The sequence below is a fragment of the Oryzias latipes genome, chromosome 5, assembly GCF_053564925.1.
Source record: "Oryzias latipes strain Hd-rR chromosome 5, Olatipes_Hd-rR_3.1".
NCBI lineage: Eukaryota > Metazoa > Chordata > Actinopteri > Beloniformes > Adrianichthyidae > Oryzias > Oryzias latipes.
This window is the reverse complement of record NC_136241.1, coordinates 34,246,002-34,273,213: the sequence shown is the minus strand read 5'-3', so window position 1 is coordinate 34,273,213 and position 27,212 is coordinate 34,246,002. Positions and strand designations below refer to the sequence as shown.

General features: G+C 42.5%; 3 protein-coding genes across 3 annotated transcripts in view; all 3 read left to right on the top strand.

The window, feature by feature from the left end:
• Window positions 1-7,974, top strand: part of igsf21a (immunoglobin superfamily, member 21a) — a 262,207-nt gene extending 254,233 nt beyond the window's left edge. Inside the window, exon 10 of the mRNA XM_078947780.1 lies at window positions 6,746-7,974. Coding sequence (XP_078803906.1) covers window positions 6,746-6,822 — 77 coding nt within the window. The 3' untranslated portion in view covers window positions 6,823-7,974. The remainder of the gene's footprint in view (window positions 1-6,745) is intronic.
• A 1,427-nt stretch (window positions 7,975-9,401) lies between these two features.
• Window positions 9,402-13,097, top strand: klhdc7a (kelch domain containing 7A). Its single transcript, XM_011475669.4, has one exon. It carries the CDS (start codon window positions 9,976-9,978, stop codon window positions 12,235-12,237), a length of 2,262 nt encoding a protein of 753 aa, XP_011473971.1. The 5' UTR covers window positions 9,402-9,975; the 3' UTR covers window positions 12,238-13,097.
• Window positions 13,098-19,387: 6,290 nt separating this feature from the next.
• On the top strand, window positions 19,388-26,917 carry dhrs3b (dehydrogenase/reductase (SDR family) member 3b). Its single transcript, XM_004069312.5, has 6 exons — window positions 19,388-20,072; window positions 24,027-24,170; window positions 24,769-24,888; window positions 25,269-25,507; window positions 26,274-26,399; window positions 26,493-26,917. The coding sequence occupies exons 1-6, from the start codon at window positions 19,830-19,832 to the stop codon at window positions 26,575-26,577; spliced, it is 957 nt and encodes a 318-aa protein (XP_004069360.1). The 5' UTR covers window positions 19,388-19,829; the 3' UTR covers window positions 26,578-26,917.
• Window positions 26,918-27,212: the final 295 nt, after the last annotated feature.

Below are 27,212 nucleotides of genomic sequence, written 5' to 3'. Positions count from 1 at the left end.
GAAAATGTTCTTTAATGACATAATAATTACCCACTGCATAATCTCTGGTGCATGTGTCTGAATCTGATGCCCAAGCTCGTCATAGCTGCGAGTGAAAACAGCTTCCCGGGCAGATGGGAGGCAGAGCTCTCCTAAGCTGAGCTGTAGCCATTCTCAGAAATCCAGAGCTCTGAGAGGAAGAAGCTTTAACCTCTTCTGTACTTCCTCTGGAAGAAAACCTCACCTCTATGTTTTAGCTCTAGTTCCTTCTTTTCATTTCACTGCTTTTACTTTTATGGCATTCATATCCTACGGATGCAAATGTAGGAATGCAAATGCGATGGCGAGCGCTGAAACAGGAGTGAGGAACAGAGCAGGAACAAAATTAGGTCAAAATGGACACACAGACAAGTCAAATCGGTGTACCACACGGCCCGAGAGGCGGCTGCGGCGTGCGGGCCGAACGTCCAAAAACCCGCCGCCGTCCATCAGTCACAAAAAACTCCATTTCCTTCATTAACTCCGGTTTTTAAGCATCTGAAACAAAAATGTTTTCTGTTCTTAAAAACTCAAATTCAGGTTTGACCAGTGACAAAACTAAATCACGACGCTCTATTATGCTATAATAAATATACAAGACAATTCAACTTTGAGTAAATAGAGTAAATAGCCTTCATTAGAGCCAATTTCCACTTTATTCTAAAAGAATTCTTTAATTAGTGAGTTCTTAATGAGAGCAAAAACAAAAAAAACTTCGTTTTTTTTTTTAACACGTAATCAAATGTCCAATAAGAATTCATAAAAATCAGGTAAAACCACAAACATGCAGCCGGAACAGTGTGGATGAAGATCTGTGTTTGTCTGTTTCGATGTGATGGAAGCCATAGAATCAAAGTGTTGATCCAAATAAAGCAGCAATGTTGCCCCAGACCAGGACAGGAAGAGATTCCAATGATGACAGTTTCAGAATTGTCTGAAACCCTCAAAGGTTCATGCTTTCAACAATGCTTTAGTTTGTGAAGCAGCATTTTGTTCAGTAAACCAGTCCACGGCATCATGTTTGCATGTGTTTCCGGTTTTTTCCCCTCTATATCTTTCCTTTTATTCAAAGCTGCTGGTCAGATGTTAAACTTGTCCAGACAGATAAGAGCTGTTGGACAGATTCTACTGTTACAACATGGGGCTATAACTTATAACTTTAGGCTAAACTTTATTTATATTGATTATATTTATATCAGTTTTTTGTTGGACCGAAAGGCGCTTTATAAATTAATATAGTTTGAAGTCTTGAAGTTTGATTATAGAGGAGCGTACAACATAGCAGATAGAGAACATCCACCCGCCGGGCAATTACGTCTGCCACCCAGGCCAGCAGGACCGCCACGGGGGCCCCAAAGCCAGAGAGCGGGGACGCACAGAGGGACAGGGAGTGCAAACTCAAGATCTTCCAGAAATATAGCCCCACACCCATAGTGACCCTGCCCCCAGAGAGCACCCCACCACCGAGTGGTTCTGACCATCCCCCCACTTCACTCCAGGCATGGGCCAGGAGAAAGCAAGGCAAGGCCCGGCCACCCCTACCCAGGGGGATGACGCTAAAGTAAATGGTGGTCCCCAAAGAGCGTTGTAAACACGGCCTGACCAGGCTCACCCACTGTTGGTATTTTAGCTGCAGCTAAAGCTGTTTTGGGAAAAGTCCCGCCCCTTTAACTGTCTCCACCAATCATTCTTGGAGGCTTGATCACATGTCATCAGTCTGACCAATCAGAAGTGGTTAAAGTCTTCACTTCCTTGTTCCAATTCTGCTCATAAAGTCTCTCAGTTCCAACAAAAATACCAGCTAAAGCTCGTCTTTAGCGGTGTAGCTTTCCACAGAATCTGGTATCAGACCGTGGAACAATTGAACAAAAGAATGAAGCTCAGCGACGCTAGTCTTTCTGCATTCGGTGGCTGTTTGCACTACATCTCCCATGATGCATTGGGTTAAAGTGACAGCGTCTCAGCGCACAATGAGTCATCGTTGTTAAACGTCTTGAAACCACAACGAACACACATCAAACAGTTTTTAAATCTTCTAACTTAACTTTTATTACATCTTTTAGTAAAAACAGCTGCAGCTTCCAGCTTTTTCTGCCACAATTATCACAAAAATGCACGTGAGATCATGGAGGGACTATAGATCAATACAGACTATGAGTTTCTCCTTTTTTTTTTAAATTTTTAGATGCTGGTGAGCCGCGGGATTTTTGTCAAGGTTAAAGTGTGCCGTGGCTCAAAAAAGGTTGAAAAACACTGATCTAATGTGTGTTTATGAGCGTGTGTGTGCGTGTGTGTGTGGGATAGTACACTTATCAGCTGTTTTAACCAAACTAAGCGCAGATGATGAAAGTTAAATTCCAACACCTCCAAAGTGACCTAATGTTGACACAACCCCTGCTTTCTCTGCTCTATAGTGTCAGTTCCTCTCATGTTCTTTTGCATTTGCATCGATGGGAGAATTAAGGTCAAATATATTCCCTAAATTACAAAAATAAATTCAAAAATATCATGAAACAATACTTTGTAAGTAAATAAAACTAAAATAAAGAAGGAATAGGGAATATAGGTTGAAAAAAGGAAGTATAAAAATGTGCAAACTGTTGGATAATCAAAAAAGCTAATGAAAAGATTATGGATCAGTCAAAGATGTAAAACTGATATTTCAATTCCATTATTGTAAGTAATTATTGCAAAACCGTTTCCCTGGGTTTGGTGGCATTTATTGGCGGGTTGGTTTCTGCACCTGTTTAGGCATTTTAGGTGTAGCAGATTAACTCATCTGTTACAGGAGGGAAAAAAACGAACATCTTGCCACAGAAATGAGTCCCAGTTGTCAAAGAGAAATCAATTTGGCAGAAATGCTCAGCAGTCTGAGCCAACAGTTTCAGGCCAGCATATGGCTGTGTGACTTGAATCCATAACTTTAGACTGGAAAGGGACCTGAAAATATGATTTCCTTCCTCGTATGAGGCACTAGGAAAGTGAGATTAAACACTTTTTGCAAAAAATAGCTTTTTATGGCTGATTTCTTATGAATTTTGAATGAACAAAGTGTCCAATTATATCCAAATTAAGAAAATGCAAATGGAAAAGCAGACTAACGGGGATGCATTTAGCTGACAGGCCAAGCTGTTAGTTAGCCACCCAGCAGTGCAGCGAGTCGCTGTGGTTGTGACTGTGCTTTAGCCACAGTCTTGGCAATCTAAACTGTTTATGTCAGCGTAGAAAAACCTACAGCCCATAACAACTTTCCACCCACAGCCTCCTCCGTTCCACAGCGAGATATCCACCAGGGAGCTTCAGGAAGAGCAGAAATGAGAAATGAGAAATGCTTCTGCTGACCTTGGATTGACAAGTACAGTTAGAACAACATAAAAAAAGGGTTTATTCCACATGCCACCTGTTTTATGTATAAAGGTGGGGCTGGGGACACTTCGCCGGATGCTGGCGCCGTGGCATAACTATGCTGCGGATCATTATTTGCACCTCAAAGAAGCTTTCCTATAAATATTTCCGTGGTTTGAATTTATTCATGTGCCTACAGAATTGTGTGTAAGTGTTATGCAGAGCACACAACCCTCACGAAGTCTGTATAAAATTGCAATCATTAATATTCAGCCTATTTTTCTGGATAGCTTCCATGTTAAAATATGGAAAAAATATTTGGAGGAGATTTACAAACCAAAAGACACATTTCTGTCATTATGAAACCAAAGCTGAATTAAAGAGAGCGGTGTTGCATGGCCCATAGGTGCCAATGGCGTGTTTCCTGTTGGTGTTATCTCCATAGCAACCATTTCATTTTTTGGTCGTCTGGGTGTGACGGACAGGTCTATGTAGTTTATAGAAGTATCTGCAAAAGTACATTGTTGGATTTCCTTAGCAACAGAGGATAATTGTTAACCACGCCCATATTCTTAACAACGTATGATGTATACCAATTATTCACGTGTTCAATTTTTACAATCTTTTGGTAAAAAACTTGTAAAAATTTGTGAGAAACGGGGAAACATTTGCCAGCTCGCCATGTGAAATCTATAAACTCTAAAACCAAGTAGCTTCCTGATGATCCTGGAGGAGTTAAGAGGTGATAGATCAAAATCTATAGTTTCTCGAGTTTTAATTTGTAGGTCGTACCAAAAATCCAAGATTTGAGGCCTCTTCCTGATAATAATAATAATAATAGTTTTTCATTACATGGCACCTTTGTTTGCACCCAGGATCGCCATACAAGTAAAGAACAATAGATAAAACAAATACACAAATAAGAGTTATTTAAATTCAAATTATAAATTAAGTGGGATCGACATCCAAGTCTGAAGATGTAGGCTTTGGGATTTTTAGAAAAACTGAGGGAGTGAGTCCACGTTCCATAAATCGGAGGGAAAGGCTGAGGAGATGAGGCGAGCGGTGGGTCCAACCAGCTGGAGGGGGGAGGAAGACCTGAGTGGGCGGGGGGGATAAGGTCAGAGGGACATGGAGGGGTGATGTTATGGAGGGTTTTACCGACTTTGCCACAAAATTGCCAGCACGGCATACGTCCTGTGGCCATCCCATAAGAATTTTCAAACTTTGGACAAAAATCATTTTTGTTTTTTCTATTTCTCCTGTTGTGATGTCATCATGGGTGGGGGTGGGGGGTTAAATGTTGGTGAGTTTTTGAACATGTGGCAAAGACAGAAGAATTCAACAAAAATCAATCCGTCCCTGCGGTTCAGGACTGATGCAGGACAGAATTACACAGATGAAGTCTGTTTATGATGCGTATTATTTTTGTATCTCTGATTTACACAAAGTAAACAGTCCACACTGAAGGACTTGTGCACACGGTTACACACAGCTGTTCCGCAAATATTGCAAAAACATGAAATGAACACAAAGAAAAAAAAACATTTCATTTTATTTCACAAGGACATTTACAAACAACTGCAGGCACTGAAAATCAGAGCAAATATCGTCTGACAGACAAACGTTTCTACGTCCGTCTTTTGGAGGGAAAAGCTTGCAACCCAACGTGTTTTTATTTTGTTTATCGTGCCATGTTGAAAATCACAAAACTCCTTTTTTTTTCCTCCAAACTGTTCTGATCCGGCGTTTAACTTGAGCATGTGGTTTTGACCGTGTTTACATGCCTGGATGCTCAGAGCTGCTGTTGTGTGACTGGCTGCTTCCATGATTGCATCACTGTGCAGTTCAACAGGTGTAAATAATGTTGTGGTGTGGGAACCGCAGAGATCAGGTGTGCTGAACAAGATGAAATTCAGACCAAAAAATGCATACATAAAGTATGGCATAAAGTCGAAGATTGGATATGGTTATTAAAGGAAATTCTTAAAGAAGTGAAGAAGGATTCAAAGGCAAATTGAAAGAGAAATATATGGCATAAATATACAGTTGACCTTTGTCAATTCTGCTAATTAACATGTTTCTTGTACCTGTTTACAAACCCAAAGCACAAAGATTTAAAGATAATCTCATTCAGAAAGATTGGGTTCACTCCGATAACCCCAGAAAGGTCAAATATTTATTTTAAAAAACACATGGCGGCACAAAGTTCTTAAAGTCCCACTTCGATCATCGTCTGATCTATTTCCAAAGCCTTCCTGGTGGTCTTTTAATCACAATGATGCCATTCTTAGCCCAAATCTAAAAAACCTGTGTTGTTTTCTAGGCCATAGTTTCTGTAGAGCGCCAGGAGTTCATTAGAAATTCACCTCTGAGGACCATGAAGCAACCCCGCCCCCCCTTCCCCATTAATGAGAGCTCGGAGCGGGAAGGCCCGGCCAGCAAAGACAATCGTGAACGTGAACGGCATTTTTTCGTCTAATCCTGATTCACAACAATTTGAATAAAGAAATACTTAGAAACGTTATTTAAATATACTTAGTTTTCTTAAAAAAACGTCCTCCATCACCAGAAAAATGCCACAAGAAAGTGTTAAAACACCATTTTCATGGGAGCGGGTCTCTTAATTAATGTGATTATTTGACAAAGTGCAGCTTTCAGTGAAAAAAGATTTCTCTGGGAATGGAATGGTTTATAATGCATCAGTCAGTAATGTTGAATTGCGGGCGGCCGTGATGCAGCGGTAGGGCGGTCAACCCATGGTCGTACGATTGCAGGTTTGATTCCCGCTTGCAAGCCCATGTGTCGAAGTGTCCTTGGGCAAGACGCTGAACCCCACCTTGCCTCTGGTAGGAGGTTGGCGCCAGTGTTTGGCAGCGGAGCCGCCATCAGTGTGTGAATGTGTGTGTGAATGTGTGTGTGTGTGTGGGTGAATGAGACTGTGACTGTAAAGCGCTTTGGGCCTTTGAAAGAGGGTAGAAGGCCCTATATAAGTATTCACCATTTGAATGATGCATAATGTTGTGTGTAAATTAATATATATGTATTTAAAACAAATTAAGGAGAAAATAATTGTTTACTAAGCTGAACTTGGTGATAACTTTTTCATCTTGATGATTCAATTGTTGACCAGATCTTTTGTTTTCTTTCAGTAGAATTCTAACCCTTCTAATTCCATCACATCATTTTATTTTCTGTTTCTATGTCCTTGTTGGACAAGAATGCTCTTTGTATGCGTATATAAATCAAATCAAACGCACAGAGCTTTACCTTGAAACAGCAAATAGCAAAACTCCGATTCTCTCTGCCTTGCATCGTCTTTGAAAAAGGTTAAAGATGAGAGGATAACAGAAGGCCATCTTTCTGTTCTCTGCTTCTTCAGATGAAGCCACACCCACTCGTGCGCTCGGACTGACGTGGATCGCCGTCGTCTTCACAGTGACGGTGGAGCTGACGTGAAAACCCCCCTTCTGCACACATTTACATAAACACACACACGGCCCACCGCCCTGAGCCTTCTACAGTCATCAACAGACCCTCCATGAGTCCTTCAACCAGGAAACAGCGCCACCACATGGCGGCGTCACATCGTTTGTTTGTTTTTTTTTTAAACAAAATAATAATCAAGGATAATGTCAAAGAACTCTGTGATGAACACGATGGTAACCTCTTCCTGCTATATAGCCCCCACTCTCTTACCCTTTATTGTTTCCTGACCCACATATGCCTGTTGATTAAAGAAAATCTGTTGGTTTAAAAGGAAGGAAAAAAAAGAATTTGTATTTTATTTTGATAAGTCTCCGTGTTATTAGTGTTGATTGAAACCTAAAAAAAAAGGAACTGGCTTCGACGGCGCCTCCCCATCAGCCACTCCCATCTGTCACATGTCCTAGGATGCACCAGATTAGCGACAAGCTGATAAACCACAGGAGAACAGACCCACAGATGCTTCAAGGCGACCTTCTTTTTTAATATTTTAATATCTTTTTTTTTTCTTTTTTTTTGATGGCTTAGAATGTACAACAAGATTTAACTGGATTGAGAAAACCTGGACAAATCTCATTTTTGAGTGTATTTTGTGTACATCTGTGTAAATACTGAAAAATAATTAAAGAGGTTATATGGGGTTATGGTGAGGGGCGGTTATGAAACTGTCAGGAGTTCACACTTCTTCACCTTTATTTGTACGTCAGTCAACTCTGTTTTTTGAGATATCCTCGGCTGTGAGGTTGGAAACATTTATTGTCCTTCTGTTTCTTGCTTAGAACTTTTCTATCTGTACGACAGGTCTCCAAGAACAGAGTTTGAAAAAAAAAAATCTACCATATGTCTACTGTTTTGGGATTGTGGTGCATGTGAGGTTTGAAGATGATTTCTCCTTTTGGTGTGTTGCAACTGACAGCACTGCAACTCTTTGTCACTAGCCTGTAATCCAGCTATTTACCTGTAAGCTACATTGTGTACAACACTGACTCTTCCCCAGACGTTTGCAGTTGGAGTTGGATCATTTTAGCCGCCGTTCCGATGAGGAGCTCACCTGAGGCAGCTTGTGTAAACAGGGTTGTTGCATTTGTTTCATATCACCTGCATTAAAATGAAGAGATCCTAAAACCCGCAAGCCTTGACTTTGCTTACAAATGCTTTGGTGCAGTGTTTGGGATGTATGTCCCACTTGCCTCCTTCAAGTAAAGAGGAATTATTTAAAACGGGAAGGACAGACAGAATTTGTTTAGTCTAATTAGAATAATCCTATCGTATCAGATTTTTTTTTCAAAGGCTTGTTTGTACTATTGCTTAAGCGAAACTTTTAATGGAGATCCTCACAATGTGGTTAAGGCTTTGCAGTTTATACACTTTTGTAACGAAGGGTGGCTTAAAGCTGAATAATCCTGCCTCTTTTCTACGTTGCACAAGAATCGCCATGTAAGCAATTCTGAGGCATGTATTAAAGGATTAGGGTTTAAACTGCATGGGAGGCAGGAGGAGAGATGGTTGAATAGGAGATGTTTCCATTTGGGCCATTGTCTTACCTTGTCGACATGTAATCCATATTTCACATTGTTAACAGGCAGTTTTAGACTTTATTTTAACCTCTGGAGAGAACAGAAGTACAAGTACATCCTCCGTGGGACAAAACTCGTTTTAGGATTTTCTTTTCTGCCGCTTTTGTCCTTCAACTTTCTTTTAGAGCAATAAAATGTACTTCTGGAAGCTTTAGAAAGTGCAAATAGTTTAATAAGAGGATCCTGTATGTGCTGTCCAGCTTGACAGTGCATACGAGAAGAAGAAGTGTTTACCTAAATTTAGATAAAGAAAAAAAAAAAGACATGCCTCAGGAAAGAAAGACTTCTCCTCAAACTCCCTGTCTCCCTCCTGAGATTCGAAGGCAAGCGCTTTTGTTTTCCCATCTTCTTTTCTCAACAAATGGATTTCTTGGAATTGTAATTGCAAAATTTGGGGCTTTTCTGTTTGTTTTCGTGTGTCTTTGATGGTTTCCTTTATGTTTACATGCTACACATCCATCGGTGATGACAAACAAAAGAGACGTCTCTCTGAGCAAAAGCTGGAAATTGTTTCTCTGGTTTGCGATGGTAAGAAAAGCAAGATGCCTTCAGGGTCTGTCTGTGAAATATTCAGGAGGGAAGCATGCTGTGCAGAATCCAGTTCCTCTCTGAGAAAGAGGTTCAGCTATCCGATGACCAAGTGGCACCCACAGCAGAAAGCATCCGACGGTCCCGCTGTAGGAGGCTCCACGTGATGCCGCTCTATCTACAGGGTGCTGGTTAAATAAACACAGTTTATTGCAGCCTTGCTCCAGGGTGTTATGAGCAACACAAATGACAGCCTGACAGCAGCGACTGAGTGACACGGCCCCACTGCAACACACGCTTGCAGCTCGTGGAAACGAATTACCGGGTTTCTCTTCTGGCATGTTCTTTTGTGTCTTTGTTCAGACGGTCACCCGTTTTGTTTTGTGTCAGTATTACCATGAAACTGTCAAGTACGTTGGTGAAAGCAGCCTTTCCTTGTAATTTCTTTTTTTTTTTAGGTTTTAGTATCTAAGCAGGATCTTTGTGTGCAAACAGACATATCCTGGTTATGAAGTATTTGATAAATGTCACCTATCACAACTCTCCACCCTTTATTCAAACCAAGCTCTCCTCCATCATTTTTAGACTGGAGGGAGGGCCAGGTAAAATTTACCATGATATTACTGAAAAGGTTTTTTTTTTAATTCCTAATCATTACCATTCTTTTTGTAATTATCATCGCAACTCAAACGAGGGAAACTGTCGCTACTTTGATGGTCATGTTGATGGCAAACCTGGTGAGTCAGCAAATTAGAAAACCAAATTTGAATCCAGTGGTATTTACATACTGTATGTTTGGTTACGACATCTGAGTCTGCACAGGTGAAGCATGAAAGGAGCCCCGCCCCTGGAGAGCAGGGCTTGTAAATAGAAACGGGAGAACGATCCTTATACACTTGATCCTGGAGGCGAAGAGGCGCAGTCATCAGATCCCAGCAGCTCTTTTACAATGAAAACCAGACGGCTCCAGTCAGCTGAGGGCCATTGACAACACCGTTCAAAAGGATCAGTTAACCAGCCTATGTTTTCCCACATTTTTTTTCCAGCCATGCCCATCGCAGAGCTTTTGGGAGTGCAGTTCGACATGCAGCTACTGTTGAAACTGAGTGTCTCTGTGCTGGCAGCAGTGCTGCTTTCTTGGGCCTACAGGTTCTACAACTCCAGGAATGTTGGAGAAACTCTGCAGAGTGGCAAAGAAGAGGAAACGCCACCGCATGCCACCTGCCAGAACTGCAAGATGAAAATACAGCACCAAAGCTTAGAAGATTCTGCCAAGCAGGCTGCATCTGTCCACACAATCTCTGCCTCTGTTGACCTGACATCCGACGAAAACAAGGAAACGGCAGCAGAGGCTCCTCCACGCCAGGACGAAAACAAAAAACACAAGGAGGGATTTAGCTATTCAAATACTGACCAAGACGAGTGCAAGGATCCAAATCCCTCCCTGGCTGCCATCAATAATGCTGCGTTTTGCTTCTCTTCAACCCTTCAAGAGCCGGCAGAGAACTGCACTGGCAGCCTCTCTGGACGCCGCTCGCCGTGCATTTCAAAGTTGCAAGGTGGAATGAGTGTAGGGAGAGCGTTAAGGCAGGACCTGGAGCGCCAGGAGGTCTATTCCAGCTTCCTTTCCAAGGCAGAGATCAAAGTAGAGGATACAAACATTGTGCTGGATGGATCAGGAGACCAAATCGTGCACGGAAAGATATATGAATACTTTGTGGAGACGTCCTCTCACTCGGTAACAGATTCCAGTTACAACAGAAACTATGAGGCAAAGATGGTGGAATTTGGAAACCCATGCAGCAGACTCATGGAGTCCCCCCCCTTAGCGAGTTCCATCATCGTGGCTGATCTGGTGCCTCAGCAAAGCAGTGTCACGGATGCCGCTTTGCAAAAAAGCCCCAAGCTGAGACATCCAGAGAGGCCCGCCCTCCTACGTAAGGAGAGCTATCAGTTTGCAGCAGAGGAGTCCGAGCTTCTCTTTCCCCTTGAGAATCCACCGACTCCAGTGACTCACTCCCTGCTGGATTTAGCAGGCAATGAGAATAACTTCCCTCCAACCGTCAAAGATAGAAGAAAACGTAAAGCAGTGGAAGATCTGGAAACTGTAGCGGGGGCTCCATTCATGAATTTTTCTGCAGAAATCTCAGATGGTACAGATCTGGAAAACATAAAAAGCAAACTTGATTTGGGTAACTGTTTACAGGCATTTTATTTAGCCAAGAAAAACGGCAACGTCTCTTTACAGCAAGCAGCTCTGAGGGTTATGTCAGACAACTACCTTCAGGTGCTCAGGGACCCCAACCTTTATGGACGCCTTATGGCAGGCGAGCGTGAACAAATTCAGAAACAGAGAACGAAGGCGAGACGCTTCGTTGTTGTTGCAGACATGAACCCTCAAGACTGGCTGGGTCACACTGAGGGACTCAGAGCAGCTGTAGAACAGAGGAAAATGTTGAGTCAAATGTACTATTATGATGACTACAAAGACTCCTGGCATCCATTGTGCCCGATCCCCCCTGAGGTTATCTCTAAAGCCTGTGCCATGTGCACCATGGATAACTACTTATTTGTGGCAGTGGGTTGCCAAGGCACAGACAGAGGAATGCTACCCTCAAAGCGAGTGTTCTGCTACAACCCTTTGACATCCATTTGGAAAGAGATCAGTCCTATGAATGAAGCCAGGCCTCGCTGCAAACTGGCAGCACTGGAGGGATGCATTTATGCCATCGGAGGGGAGTGTCTCTCAACAGTGGAGCGCTACGACCCGCGACTAGACAGATGGACATTTGTGGCGCCGCTGCCTAACGATACGTTTGCCGTGGCACATCATGTGACAGTGTGCGACGGAGAGCTCTTTGTTTGTGGAGGTACTCTGAGGTGTCTACTCCTGCGCTACAATCCCAAAGCCGACACCTGGAGGGCAGGGGTCATGGTAGGAAGCAAAGACAGGGCAACAGACATGGTGGGCGTGAGGAGATGTCTGTATCGGTTTGATCTGAACCCACTGCTGGGTATCAGTGTGTACCGCTACCACACGATGGCGCGACTGTGGTACGAGTGCAGCTCCAAGCGGCTTTCTCACTGCCCGGCCTTCCAGTGTGTGGCCATGGATGGAACAATCTACTGTATCAGCCAGCAGTTCACCATGAGATTTGATGCTGACGACGTCTCGCCAGCTTTCGCAGAAGAGCATTTCGGTGTCCTCTCTGCAGCCAAGGGCATGCTTTTCCCCTTCGTCCTGTCACTACCTGATAAGAAACCTCGCCAGACAAGTGTGTAAAAAGGATTCGGAGGTTCTTTTTGTGTTGGTGAGAAGATTACCTGATGACTGAGTATCCTCACAGGAGCATGCTTTACATCAAGTTTATAGTTGATGGTGTGAATTTTATTTTGCAGAACCCGCCCCGCCCCGAAAATGTTATTGCAAAACTGTGAGATTGCACTGTCATTTCCTTGAGGTGTTATTGAGTTCCTCTTTCCAGAAAGATACAATGCATTACTTTCAAAAATGACTTTATTCTTCACGGGTTGCAAATTGCACAGAGACTTATGCTCCTTACATCTCATCCCTGGCGGCAGATGTAAAGTATTGGATTGTAAATGCTCGTCAAACTAATGTTTGCTCAGATTTATGCGGGACTCACTGCCATGTTGATTGTTTTCTTTTATGATTTGCCACTCCTTGCTGCCATTACGCTGTTTTTTTTACATTGTCCCAGATGCTTAACCGCTTCACTGTGAACAATAACTCATTACAAAAAATCGCCGTCTAAATGAGTTCGTTCAGCTCTAACACACACAGATAGAGCAATATTGTGATAATCTATCACTGTGCTCTTCTGTGTAGGGCACAAATATAACTTACACAGTGGTCTGGATACAAACCCATTATCTACATTTGCTCTTTAAACATGACATGATGTAAATCGTCATGCCATACATTATGAATAGGTGTGCTTTTGAAGCATCTATCACTGTTTGAACGTCTTCCAACACTTGCAGTCATTATAGTTATGTGCCTATAGTTTGTTGTATCTGTTACTCGTTTGATTGCTGGTCTGATGTACAAACAGGACAGATTTACTTTTGTATTTATTATAAGTAAATAAAAAAAAGGAAATAAATCCTTTAAATCAGAAACTTTGTGATAAAATCTCTTTGCTCACATAATGTGATGAATAAAATAGCACATCAACGCATTACTGAGCAAGTGTTCAAAGAAGAGTTGGATAAATAGTCAGTCACTTATCTTTAGTTAATTTACAACCAAACTTCTGCTAGGGAAGCTGGAGGCCTCACAGTGACATGCAGCTATAGCGCCATCGTGTGGATAAGGAAGCTAATAAAAAAGGCTTTGGCTGAGGAATCCACAACATGGAGTCATGTGACAGAAATACGCCGACAGAGTGACATGGAGCCGAGCGAACAGCAGTGGAGAAACGCTCACCACAGCAGGAAGAAAATGGGAATCAGACACAGATGTTTGACAATCTAACTTCAATTCTTCCAATGTAAACACCTTTATTCTGTCAGGTGCTTATTTAAAGGAAGATCACTCTTTGGAGGTCTCCCAGCATCTGGTGGGTTCTAATAGGGCTGCTACATCAGGAGAAGCCCTAAGGCTGGTTTGAAGGCAGAAGTTACTTTTTAAAACGGATCAACGGCTGGTAGGAAGCAGCTCTGTCACAGGGCCAGGTCCTTTCACCGTAGTTACTGTATGATTATCTGAGCAGAAGTGCGATTGGTGAACCTCCAGGTGGCAAAGCAGCCCTTTAAGGAAGCCCCAGTTAGATCCCGCCTTATGAACAGTTCGTAATCAAAGGTGTCACCACTGGACTCTGGCACAGCAGTCTTGTGAGGTGGACGGAAGCAGGAACTCTATCTCCAGAGAAACTGCAACCATCACGCTTATTAAAAAATGGAAAAGAATATAGCATCTGGTTTGCTTTGATGGGATTTGGTCTCGTTCCCAATGCTGGACATGATTTGACTGGACAGCACTAAATACAGTTAGGCATTTTTGCACCTCCGACTTTTTGTGCTTGGATGCTTGACAGTTTGCAATTACCATCTGGTAGCTAGAGCATATTTGTGTATTATAAATGATCTTGATAGAACCTGCTTTGGTTTCCTGTACCATGGTGAGGATGCTATGCGGTAGTTTTGGCACAGTTTTTACTCTACAGGATTTTTCTAAATTAAGATTTACAGGACAGGACCTACTCTTTCTCAACAATGCGCATGATCCTAACTAGCCTTTAAGTACCTTTTAGGAATGATGATTTTACACATTTTTCATGACTGCTGAGTCTAACCAGAAACTTGCATTCTTGAGGAGTTTTGTCATGAGCCTTTATCATGGCAGACAATATTATGCATAAGTGTCCACCGTCTGCAGCAGAAAATCCTGACTTGCAGGGTTGTGACAGGCCTTCAAATGGTGTTAATGCCCTAAATGAGCAGTTAAAGGCTGACCTCAGCTCTCACAGGAGCACAGAGACGTCTGGCTTAAGGTCCCAGTGGGACCGGCAGTCTGCACAACTGGGCCTGTCGGCAGTCTGTGGCTCTGGAATGAGCTGTGTCAAAGGAATAAACAGACTTTGCAAAGAGAAACCAGCAAAGGGGGGTATACAGGGACTTGAGCCTTACACAAGGATCAGCAAAGCTCACGCTTTACTATTGATCCGCACGGTTTATAGTATTTGTCCTAGTCATATCTCCTCTCAGATCCTATAGAAGCATGCGGTGACTCAACCTCACATCAGTGTAATTAGTCTCTAGCTATACATTTTCCCACCAGAACACTGAGCTGGTGTTAGCTGAACCAGGCCATCCTGATCCCATTGCTAAATATACGTCTACCCACTGAGGTCTTTCAAAACGCTCCGTAAGCCTGCAGAGCTTTAGCAGCGTTTTACATTCAGCTAGAAAATATCATCTTTTTTGTTTTGATGTGCTCAGTCAGGACAGAGCACATCCACTCATGAAAACCCCAAGTTCTACATGATTAAAGGGTTTACTGTCATAAAACAAAAAGATTCTTATCTTGTCTGAGCCAACAGGTAAATTTATGGGTTGAATCCATTGTTTTCCTGTTTCTGTTTCTTTATTCTAGTATCTTCCTCCATTTTTTGCCGCTTAACTCCTTCTACAATTATTCAGCTATTTCAACCGTTCAACTATTCAAATGTTTTTCTCTTTCAGCTTTTTCAAGCTATGACTTTTGGTCCTTCAAATCCATGAGCTTTTCCAGATATTCCAGGATCCCCCCCCTCCATTGAAATCCACGGAATCATTGGTGCAGAAGCTCGCTGGCATTTTAAAAAATATATCTTTTTTGTAATTGTGCCGTTTTCACTTTATTCATGGTCAACTTTGATCATATCTTTATCTATTTATTTATGCCAGTTATTAGCCTTTAAGTTTCATTTTCATTCAGCAATATAGCATCAACCCTGCATCTCCTTCTGGTTGTTTTTCAAATGCTCTCAAGAAACCATATTCATAAAAAGAATTAAGAGCAACACTGTTTCCTTCTAAATTTGATACTTATTGATGGTTCTTTTAACAATTTCTGTTTGATGCAGTCATAATGTGAAAAACCTCAAATGCATATTTATTTCTGTTTTTATCTCACATTTAAAATCTGAAATGTTCCATTCCTGACAGGCGGCCTAAATCTCAGCACTTGTTTCTTTACTATAGAATAAATGAAACCAAACTGGACAAAATAAAGTGTTGGGGGGAAAAAACAACATCTTCCACTTAGCAAAGTGTTTTGATCAGAAAACTTCTAAATGTTTTCACCTGAGAGGAAATAGATTTTATAAAAATATAAAACAAATGTGAAATACAGCCCCCAAGTTGGACAATTTAGGATGGTAAGATGTTTTAAACCAGCTGCTCTCCAAAATGTGAGACTCTACATAGCGAGGCGTTAGCTCAGAGGAGACGCAGCTTCCTGAGAGCCCTGCTGGCAAGCAAGCAAGTTTGTATTCAAGCAGGACCAAAACTGAAAACCACCTGACCGCAAAACAATATGTGCACAGTGTGGTTGAACTGGTATGTGGGCAGGCAGAAATCGGCCATCTGCGGGGTGAGGAAGACGGGGACCCGAGCTCAGGGGAACAGCAGATGTCCGGCCAATTTCCTCGCCAGCCTTTGGCACTGGGCTGCTTCCAGGTTGCATATTTCCAATATTCACTCTGCGAACCCTCGCTAAAGTCTCGCCCACAGAAGGGAAGTGACACGTCACAGCGGTCCAGCTGGGAATTTCTCCTCAGTAACCGGAAAGGTCAAAGTAGTTTGGATGGTCGAGGATTAACCAGCAGAACAAACAATCGCTGAAATATCCATTCTCTGCAGTAAAGAAGTGCGAGATTATACACGTTTGCGCTTTTTAAAGCAATTACTCAAACTTTATATGAAAAATGTAATATCTTAACTCAAAATTTAATTGTATTAGTCGTGCCACATTCAGATGGTAGGGTCAGAATTTGGTGTCAACAACATGAAAGCATGGATCCATCCTGCCTTGTAACAACGGTTCAGGTGGTGGTGATGTCATGGTGTGGGGGGGTATTTTCTTTGGGCTCCTTAGTACCAACTGAGCATGGTTCCAACACCACAGCCTACCTGAGTATTGTTGCTGACCATGTCCATCCCTTTTTGACACAGTGGACCATCTTCTGATGCTACTTCCAGCAGGAAAAAGCACTGTGTCATAAAGCTTGAACCATCTCAGACTGGTTTCTTGAACTGGACTCAGACGGCCTGAACAATCACCAGACCTCAACCCAATAGAGAACCTTTGGGATGCGGTGAATGGGAGATCGGCATCATGGATGTGCAGCCAACAAATCTGCAGCAACTGCGTGATGCTGTCATGTCAACATGGACCAAACTCTCTGAGGAATGTTTCCAGAACCTTGTTGAACCAACGCCACCAAGGATTAAGGTGGTTCTGAAGGCTAAAGGGGGTCAATACTAGCAAGGTGGAGCTAACAAAGTGGTCAGTGGAATGTATGTATGTATATATATATATATATATGTATATATGTGTATATATATATATATATATATATATGTATATATGTGTATATATATATATATATATATATATATATATATATATATATATATATATATATATATATATATATATGTGTGTGTGTATATATATATATATATATATACATACATACATACATACATACATACATACATACATACATACATACATACATACATACATACATACATACATACATACATACATACATACATACATACATACATACATACATACATACATACATATATATATATATATATACATATATATATATATATATATATATATATATATATATATATATATATATATATATATATATGTATGTATGTATGTATGTATGTGTGCGTGAAAAAACCGGATTCAAATTGCAGTCAGTATATTTGAGAACACGTCCTTGACATATACATATTACATAAGATGATCCGACTCTGGCAACAAAGAAAACCACAAACCTTCAACAAAAGACATGCATGAACAAACATAAAGAAAAAGAAATGCTTTTGACGAGCAAGGTCGAAGCAAAGGTTAGGTTTTGTGAAAGATCAAAGCTGGAGGGGGGTGGGTTTGTGCTCCTGAGAACCTTTGGTGGATGAGCTTTCTTATAAGACTTTTTTTTTATCTCAGCCTCATCAGGTATTGGAGGACAAAGAAAGGATAGCAACTCAGTATAACAAAAAGCTATGTTTGATTTTCCAGGAAAACATTTCTTCTGTTAACAGGAGTTTATGGTGACTTTTCCAATGGCTAAGACATGAGCAATAAGACTTCTGCACATTGAATCAGTGTAATTTCAATGCCAATAGCAGAGCCATGAACTGCATAGTTACCTGCTATTTGAAACCCAACCAGGAATGTCTGCATTCATCAGCTCAGAGTACACAGCTCCAATTACCACAAGAAGGATTTCAGCAGAAAAAGCAGCAAAGCCATTTATTAAAATTGCAGAACCCGTGTCTGTGGTACTGCTGGTCTGCTCTGCTGAAGGTAAGTCATTAGGGGGAAAATGCTTTTCATCTTTCAACCTCTTTTCACCTCGTCTCTCTCTCCCTAGTATTTTCTGAGTCTGGTTTTTCCACAATATTTAGCCAAGAAACAACAGGAATACATATTTATTTTCTTACTTGTGGCTCTTCGTCATCAGAAATGAATCTTTCCCAATTAAATCTATGATATCCTAAAGTATCAGCAATACTGTCTGAGCCTTGTGTTTTCATCAGAGATCATTTGCTTCCAGCTGCATTTAGGATTGAGTGACATTTCTGTTGTTAGAAGTAAAAAGGGAAGAAAATGCTGCAGTGAGGACTGACTCAGAACACTCATCTGAACTTTCACTGCTGATCTGTAGATGGCAGTGATGCCACGAGAATAAATAAACAGCACCCTCTCAGATATTTACATCTTTCCATGTCTGGATGCATTTTAAAGCCATTCTCCAGATAATGTTTGGACACGGGCGTCCACTTTTACTGAAACATTTAAAAAATGCCTTTTGGGCTCCATTTTTATTAGCTTGAATGTCTCAAAAACTTGCAAACATCTGGATTTGTGTAGTCCTGGAGTTTTAATCAACAACCTCCCTCCTGCTTTTTTTTTTTTTTTGTCCAGAGAATGAGCTTTGCACAGAGCACCCATTGTAAGGCTGCTCTTTAAACCTTTTCCAGTTGCTGAAAAAAGCTCCACATTTAGTGACTCCAAGTAAAAAAAAAAAAATACAGCATCTGTGCCAAACATCACAGACTGGAATCCTGTCTGAGGTCCATTAAGTCCTGGAGGATCTATTTAGGAGTCATTTTTCTGTTTGCCATCCTGCCAGGCTTCAGAGAGGAGCACAGAAAGTCGGAGTCTGCCTCGAAAATGATTTTTTCAACAGCCATGCTCATGGAGTTCTATACCTGGAGCCACCCTCACTGCTTCTGCTGTATTACAGAAACCAGCTTGGTCTGGTAGCTTTTACTGCAGTTAGATAAATGGTCACATTTATGATGAACAAGGAGGATGAAATAAAAGTTACAGAATCAATTGGATTTGCCATCCATGTGGGCCACATTTGCTTTATTTATCAGAAGTTCAGAGTGGTGAAGTTTGATGATTGACTTTTTATGTGTATTCTTAATGAAACTTCTTGTCAGTGTTTCCTTCTAGTAAAGAAAACGGCCTAAACTGAGGAGGAACGTGGGATTGCAGCGCCGTTGGCCTCCAGTCATGTATGTGATGAGGTTAAGTTCGGGTCATCGCGATTATGAAGTTAGACTTTCCCGAACTGGATGGAGCTCCCACCTGAGACGCAGCGGGCTATCGCTGGAGGGGAGGGAGGGAGGGGGCAGAATGAGAGGGGGCCGCTGTTGTTGTAGACACGTGAAGGGGGTGGGGAGAAGGCAAGTAAGCAACCAGTCGGGGCAGAGTCGCTCCAGAGGAAAATATTCATCCCCACTTAACATGTCAATCAGGATTAATGGCCTTTCCAAACCTCCCCTCAGTTCACGCAGGTCCTTTCGGCAGCACAAGGGAAGCAGGGAAGGGGCGCTAAGATATAAAAGGCAGGACAGGAACTAGACGCCTCCAGGAGCGCAGCACTTCCAGGCGCGCAGTGGTTCCAAGAGCGCAGCAGTTGCAGGCGCGCGCAACGCGGAGCGCCGCCGGATTAGAGTTTGACGCCTCTGTCTCCTGACGGCGTGGGGCTGACAGCTCCAATGATTTCCTCTGAGAGCCTGACGCCAGTCGAATGAGATGCCATAATTGCTTTTGGTTTCTTTTTTCATCCGTGGAATCCCGACAGTGAAACTTTGAGACTGTGGATGACAGTGACAGCAGAGGCAGAGGGCTTTACGCTGAAGTGTCCCAGGATGGAGCTGAGGAGCGCGTGGCGCGTGCTTCTCTTCCCGATTCAAATGCTGTATCACATCCTGAAGGCGAGTCTCTGCTCGCTCTTACCAAGCAGAAAGAAGGACTTGAGCAAAGAGGTGGTGCTGATCACGGGCGGAGGTCGAGGCATCGGTCGACACCTGGCCAAGGAGTTTGCCAAGCAGGGAGCCAAAAAGGTAGAGTCAACTTTCAGAGCACAAACACCCCCACTCTGCAGAAAACCCATGTACTCTGATTGTGTGACCTTATCACTGTGGAGGGAGCATGCTCTGTAAAGTTTATGTGAAGGTGAGGTGGAGCGATGGGGGCAGCTTGATCCACACTCATGCCCCACTCTTCTGGACCCATGAGGAGAATGACAGTTTTATTTGCAAATTGGATTATCTCACAACATCTCATGATTAAAATAACAGCTCAGTTGGTAAAACATACCCTATAAAAACAACATTTGATTTTCGTTTTTACCCATAAGGCCCCTGTAGGCACGGCTGACCCTTCCTCTGTGCACATGTGACCTGAGCAGAGATCTTCTGGAGGCACAATGTCGAAAACTTTGCTGAGAGTTCAGCGAAACACTAACTGCCTCCTTCTGTCTTCCAAAGCTGTATCCTCGGGGAAAACAGCAGATATGAAGCGTTACTCTGCAGCCGCACAACAAAGGATGTCACTGTGCCTTTCAGCACCTTATTGTTGGCTACGATCAAGGTGTGAAGGCTCTGAAAACAACACCTGTGGTAACGCGTAGGACAACTGCTCCTCGCCTGGAGGGATGCTGAAAGGAAATAGGGCGGTTATTATGCAGTGAGCTAACCTCTATGAACTCGCAGTCACCCCAGCGTGAGCACATTTATGACCGGCGGTTGGTATATCCTTTTCCCTCCACTCTTGGTGTGTTTTTGTGGCGTGAGCAAGAATGACTTCAGTGTTAATGAAAGAATTCACCAGATAATGAGTAAGAGGCTCAGGAGGAGGAGGGGGGGGGGGGGGGGCTTTTTTATGGGGAGGGGGCAAAACAAAGCTCTGAAATAACAAACCAGAACAAAATGTTGTTGTTTTCTAAAAAGGCAGTAAAAATGCAAGAAGGCTTTGGGCGTAAATGATTGACAGATTTAAATTGCACATTTCTTCCAAGTGTTTTTCCTCGCACCGACCCAACAGTTGTGTGTTTGTTGTGCTTTTGCTCATCAGGATGACATGAATAAATCTTTGTGAGGAAGATGAAGCTCAGAAACTCACCATGCAGTGTGCTGCTGATGTGCTGGAGGCGGGAAGCACACCACTCCCAGCTGGGTATTGCCCTGCAACTGACCTTGCTGTCTCCGCTGTAATTAGACAGCGGCAGGCGACTGCCTCCTGAACTCCCGCTGCCCCCTCTTAGAGCTCCCTCCCCGCTTGTCCATACAATGGGTGTGAAAGGCAGGGCTTGTCCCCACCCTCACGTTTAGATCCAGCAGATAGAGCCTCGCTGGAATCCAGCTACTGAGGACACAAACATCTCAACTCGGGCATCGGCGTTACCCATGTGGAGGATTTTAATCCAGCTATGCTCAAATTGTGGATCAGAGAGTCTTTCTTAAAGCATGAGCTGACATCCAATCTTGTTAGGGACGGCTTGTTAGAACAATCAGCAGTTTATCTCCAGCTGAGGCCTCGGCGTGTGTGTTGTCAGGCGGTTTTCCATCCAATTTGGCCGACGCTTGTTTGCTCTGAGGGTCCCGTGTGTTGTAACTAGTGGAAAAGCTAATGAATTAAATTAGGTTTTAACAGCAGAAAAATACTTTTAAGAGCCGACTTTTAACGAGCACTCTTGGCTTTATTTGTCTGGCTCAAATCCTATTAAAAGCTTTCGGTTGTTTAGTAAAAGTCGTCTTCTTTCACTGATGACTCCGCGGGGCTTCCAAATGAAGCAAAACGATCTGAAGTAACATAAATGAGGCTCTTTCACAGCAGGGGGGGGGGGGGGGGGGGGGTCATAAGGTCGTAATACATGCTACGCAATAACATGTGCAGTTCTGTAATAACACAAACATCACTGGGCTTCAGTAGTAAGGAGACCAAAGGGGTCCAGATGCATTCACACCGGAATCAGACTTGTTCTCCATCCTGTGGTCTGTTTTATTGGAACAAAAGTTAAAGTTCTCCTGAATTCTGGTGAGAAAGGACGAGGTCACCGATCACCTCCAAGTGAACCCTGGTGCTTCTCAGCAACAGGGAGAAGGTAGACGGACTAACCCATCCAAAAGCAAAAAGGAAACAGAGTTACTGACGTTAGGGCAGGGAATGTACAAACCCATAAAGCCAAGAAAATCACTGATGTAGAAACGCTTTAGATTGCCTGGATAAATACAGTGTAGTGAGAAGAAGCAGGTTCTTAATCAAAATAAAGCACTACGTTTATTTCTTTGTCCCTTTTTTGCCCTGGTCAGTGGCCAATTGGTGTAATTGTGCAGCCGTCATTTGGATATGCTCCCAGTAGTGCAGTGTGAAAGAAAAGCAACTGAAGACATGAAATGTTTCCGCATTTTCAACTAAATTAATGGAATTTGCTCTAAAAGGGTCTTCAAGAAAGTTCAAGTTTCTTGTTAAAAATATTACACACACACACACCCACTTTTATGTTGGGCATCATCTAGTATTTTTCGTTTACTGCATCTGAAAACTTGACGAAGTGACTCCTCGCCTCTGGCGTTCCAAACAGGAAGTACCAAATCCCATAGACTTCTATACAGAAATAAACAGCTGTTCCTCCGTCATTCTATTGGTCAGAATAACCATTCTGGATCTGGGACCTTTTTTTAATATCATCTTGATAATACCCTTTTTTTTTTCATGATAAACTGACCAATCAGATGCCACAAAAAAGTAGGCGGGCCTGCTTGACCCCCACGTCCAAAAATCAAAAGGTTCGACAGGTTTCGTGTGGCCCGGTTTCAAATGAAAGGGGTGTGGCCATGGAAACGTTGACTCAGACCGAATCAAAACCAATCGCTGCTTACCGACATTTTTTGGTTCCAACACGTCTGTCGTGATTGGGTTGGAGCTGGAAGTAAACCATTTTCTGTGGGGGATGTCACACTCAGTCCAGTTTCTACCCGTTTCTTTTTCAGTGACACAGAACCTTAACCCTTGTGCTATCCTAGGAACTTTAACATTGGGAGTTGGGTCATCTAGACCCACTAGAAAGTGCTATGAACCTTTTTTCTTCAATGATTTGTGATCTTCACTGGTGTCCATGGATTACATGAAATCTTTCCACCTTTATCCACCTTTGTCATGGTAGGGAGAACACCTCAATGGAAGGGGGGGTCATCTAAGATAGCACAAGGGTTAAAAGGGAAAAAAACAACAATATTTGTTTAAAAAATCTATGAGTTTTATTTGACTTTTAATTAATGTCATGTTTCTAATCACGGCTTGTTTTCTTTATGTTTCATGCTGTAAATCAGAAGAGGATCTCTGAAATAAGTCAGTGTGAGTCCATCCTAAACGGATGTTTACACATAAACACTGTGGAGAAACAATGGAGAAAGGCAGTCTGAACGGTGGTCCAACAGACAGACATGCTGTCTTTTGTGTGTGTGTGTGTTATTACTTTGTGTGTGACTATGTTAATACGCACACATACACACACTCACCGTGGGACTCTTGAATACACAGGATCGCTTTCCAGAGGACTTCTAGCTCAAATATTAACCTTGGTCATGGGCAACTGGCCAAATCCCACATTGGCGTCCTCAGCACTTCACACACGCACCGTTTTCAGAATCCCTGACCAGAAATGACAGGGCTCATCTGCCCAACGGCCCGTGTAATCTCTTTGAGAATTTGTGTTTGAGAGATGAGGAGGGCTCAACCCCTGATTTCATTACCTTTCCCTGACCCTAAAGACTGACAGATCTAATTGCCCAATCATCAGTCCCACCACCACCTCCTCCACCCAGCCCCTGTGCTCCTGGGCTCAGAGGGCCAGCATTCATTTAGTCTGTAGGAAGATAAAGAGCTGGTTCTTCACTACTATCCAGCTCAAAAACTACCAATGAAAAATCTCTGACATCTTTGCTAGACAAGTTGCATCAAAGCGGTGCTGCAAACTGTGATAAAATGTTCTTAAAAGTACTTTTGTTTGGTAGGTGATCTTATGGGGCAGAACAGAGAAGACTCTGAAAGAGACAGCAGAGGAGATCGCCCTCTCGGGTACTGAGAGCCATTACTTCCAGTGTGACGTGGCCAACAAAGAAGAAGTTTACAAGCAAGCCAAGTTGGTGAGAGAAAAGGTACGCCAGTTTTAGTAGCTATTTACTTCATAGCTCTCTGTAAAGTCCCACTCTGATCATCTTTTGATCTACATTTAAAGTGTTCCCAGTGGTCTTTTAACTGTGATGATGCAGATTGTATCCAAAATCGAAAAAACCTGATGTTGTTTTCTAGGACATAGTTTCTGCAGAGCGGCAGGAGTTCATTAGAAATATCGTAACTATCCAGCCGTACAGTTTAGATCCAGATTCCACCTCAGACGATGAAAACAAAGACGTTCATGTCTGACAGTGGATGATCGATGATCAATGATCAGAATGGAGCAGAGCAGGGAGGTTGTGGTCCACCCAGCATATTTTCTATGTCACAAATACAATCTTTTTTTAAACTGCATTTTTTTGTCTTCCCCTTGTTCACAACAATTTGAATAAAGAAATGCTCAAAAATTCAATTTTAAGTCGAATTTTCTCTACATGTCCTGCATTATCAGAAAAAGGCCACAAGAACACGTAAAAACACCAAAAACACAATTTCCCTCATTTTCATGTGTACACATTCCAGTTTCACCTGCAGCATTTGAGTGGAGATTGTTCCTCACTCTGGTTTTTCTAACCTCAGGTGGGAGATGTCACAATATTAGTGAACAACGCGGCCGTCGTCCACGGCAAAGGTCTGATGAGCAGCGACGACAACGCCCTTCTGAAAACCCAGCATGTCAACACTCTGGGGCAGTTCTGGGTAAGCCAGGATGGTCCTGAAGAGAAGCGGGTTTACCTTTTGAAAAGGGAAATTCCTCTGTATTTTGGTTATTGCATGGCAGTGGAGGCAGCGGGCCACCCGGACCTGTCAGTCACACCTGCTTTTAGGGTAGGTTAAGTGGGGTATTTCCAGCTTGCCTCCCGGTCCCTGAGACAGAGCTGTTTTGAAGCTCATGGCATTATTTATTTTGAATTGAGATCAAAAAGGCTTTGACATTTGCAGACAGTAATGCAATTATGGAGTAAATGGAAACAGAAACATAATCTGCAGTGTTGTTTCATTTTCTCCGGGGAATAAAGAGGCATCCACCTCTCTTCATCTCCTCTTCGCTCTCTCTTTCTCCTGGTTCTGTGCTTCAGACGACAAAAGCCTTCCTCCCTCGGATGCTGGAGCTGCAGCACGGTCACGTCGTCTGCATTAACTCCATCCTGTCTCAGTCTCCCATCCCGGGGGTCATAGATTACTGCACCTCCAAGGCGTCCTCGCTGGCGTTCATGGAGAGCCTGACGCTGGGCCTCCTGGACTGTCCGGGCGTCAGCTGCACCACGGTGCTTCCCTTCCACACCAACACAGAGATGTTCCAGGGCATGAGGATCAGGTGAGCATAAAACAACAGCATGAAGAGGAAACAGAAATAAACATTTGTGTCGTCCACATTTGCATTTTGTTGCTCTCCTTAATCTTTAACTACGTCTCTTGATGGGTTGCTGGCAACATGCGGTGACAGGTTTTTCCTTTGTGTACCTCTGTCATTTACCCCATCCGCCTCAAACACAAGTAGAACCAGAAGGAGCTGCATTTTCAGAAAATGCAAAGGTTGAATGCTATATTGTTGAATGAAAATGAAGCTTAAAGGCTAAGAATTGGCACAAAAAAACAAATATAGAAAGAAAGAAATTATCAAAGTTGACCATAAATAAAGTGCAAACAGCACAATAACAAAAAAGATATTTGTGAAAATTCCAGCTGTTGTGCACCACAGCTCACAAGTCATGCCATTACGCCACCAACTAGATACAGTGAAAAGGACATTTTATCCATAAAATCCAAGAATATCTGGAAAAGTTCAAGCCACATCCTGAAAGAGCTGAACATTTTAATAGTTGAATGGTTAAAATAGATGAAACATTGTAGAAGGAGTTAAAAAATGGGGGAATATACTAAATAAAGAAAGAAAACAGGAAAACACTGGGTTCAAGGCTTTATAGCATTCAACCAATGACAAATCTTGTTGAAAATCTTTCCAATGAAAAATAGACCAAACTTAAAAGGAGTACGAAAAGTTTTATGTTAATGTTTTGAAGCTAACATTCCTTTTTATTAAGGTTCACATGTTCTGAAGCCTGTTTTTTGCTGTTTCCAAGGTTTCCTCAGCTTTTTCCACCTCTAAAGCCTGAAGTAGTTGCTCAAAAGACTGTTGATGCTGTCAGAACCAACAAGGCCTTCATTTACCTGCCCTGGACAATGCATGCCCTTGTCATCCTCAAAAGGTAATCCATTTGGGTAGTCTAGATGCTTGCTCTCTGCTCTTATAGTAGCTTCTTAAGCTTAACACCGTGTCCTCGCTCTGTTTTTCTCTCCAGCTTCATGCCACAAGTTGCTCTTGAAGAAATCCAGAAGTTTACTGGGAGTTATACCTGCATGAACACATTCAAAGGGAACACATGAAGCTGGCTTGCTTGCATTGAGAGAAAGCTCCGGAAGGTAATGAAAGGAAAATGGACCTCAAGGATTTAAAAGTGGGAGAATTGACCCATAATTCAACACACTGCGGACATACAGGGCTGTTCCATCTGCAGATAAGCGTCAGTGCATCCTGAACTCGTGTGCACATGCAACCATACAGGTTTTGTGTAGTATAGATGCCAGAATCCAAGCCTCAAGCCATAGGTGTGTAACAGTAGTTATTTTGGAGGGCTTTTGTGACACCAGTTTGCTATTTTTACAGTTCCCTTTTATTCTGTTTTTAATGTGTCTTATCTGAACAATAAAGTATAATTTTAGAGTAGCTTTGTCTCTTTGTCTGCATGATACAAAGGGGAAAAAACAATTTGCAGGAGTCATATTTTTGTGTCTGCGTTTTGACAGGTATAAAAATGATCCCATCTTTGATTTATTCCAAGCAGGATATCGTGTCAAAGAGGATGTCAAAACAAGAAAGGCACTCCTGCTAGGCATGCGGGTTATACCTGTGTTTGCTTTCAGACTTTAGAAAACAGTGTGGCATACATAATAAGAGTAATTCTCCATGAGGATAAAGCCTTAACTGCCCCTACAGGTGGAGACAAGCTGTCTGCAGCTGA

Bases quoted from the DNA above. Each gene is read 5' to 3' on its own strand.
- klhdc7a (XM_011475669.4), top strand. From the start codon at position 9,976: ATGTTTTCCCACATTTTTTTTCCAGCCATGCCCATCGCAGAGCTTTTG.
- dhrs3b (XM_004069312.5), top strand. From the start codon at position 19,830: ATGACAGTGACAGCAGAGGCAGAGGGCTTTACGCTGAAGTGTCCCAGG. The intron at 25,508-26,273 runs GTGAGCATAAAA...GCTGTTTCCAAG, and splicing joins TTCCAGGGCATGAGGATCAG to GTTTCCTCAGCTTTTTCCAC. The intron at 26,400-26,492 runs GTAATCCATTTG...TTTTCTCTCCAG, and splicing joins GCCCTTGTCATCCTCAAAAG to CTTCATGCCACAAGTTGCTC.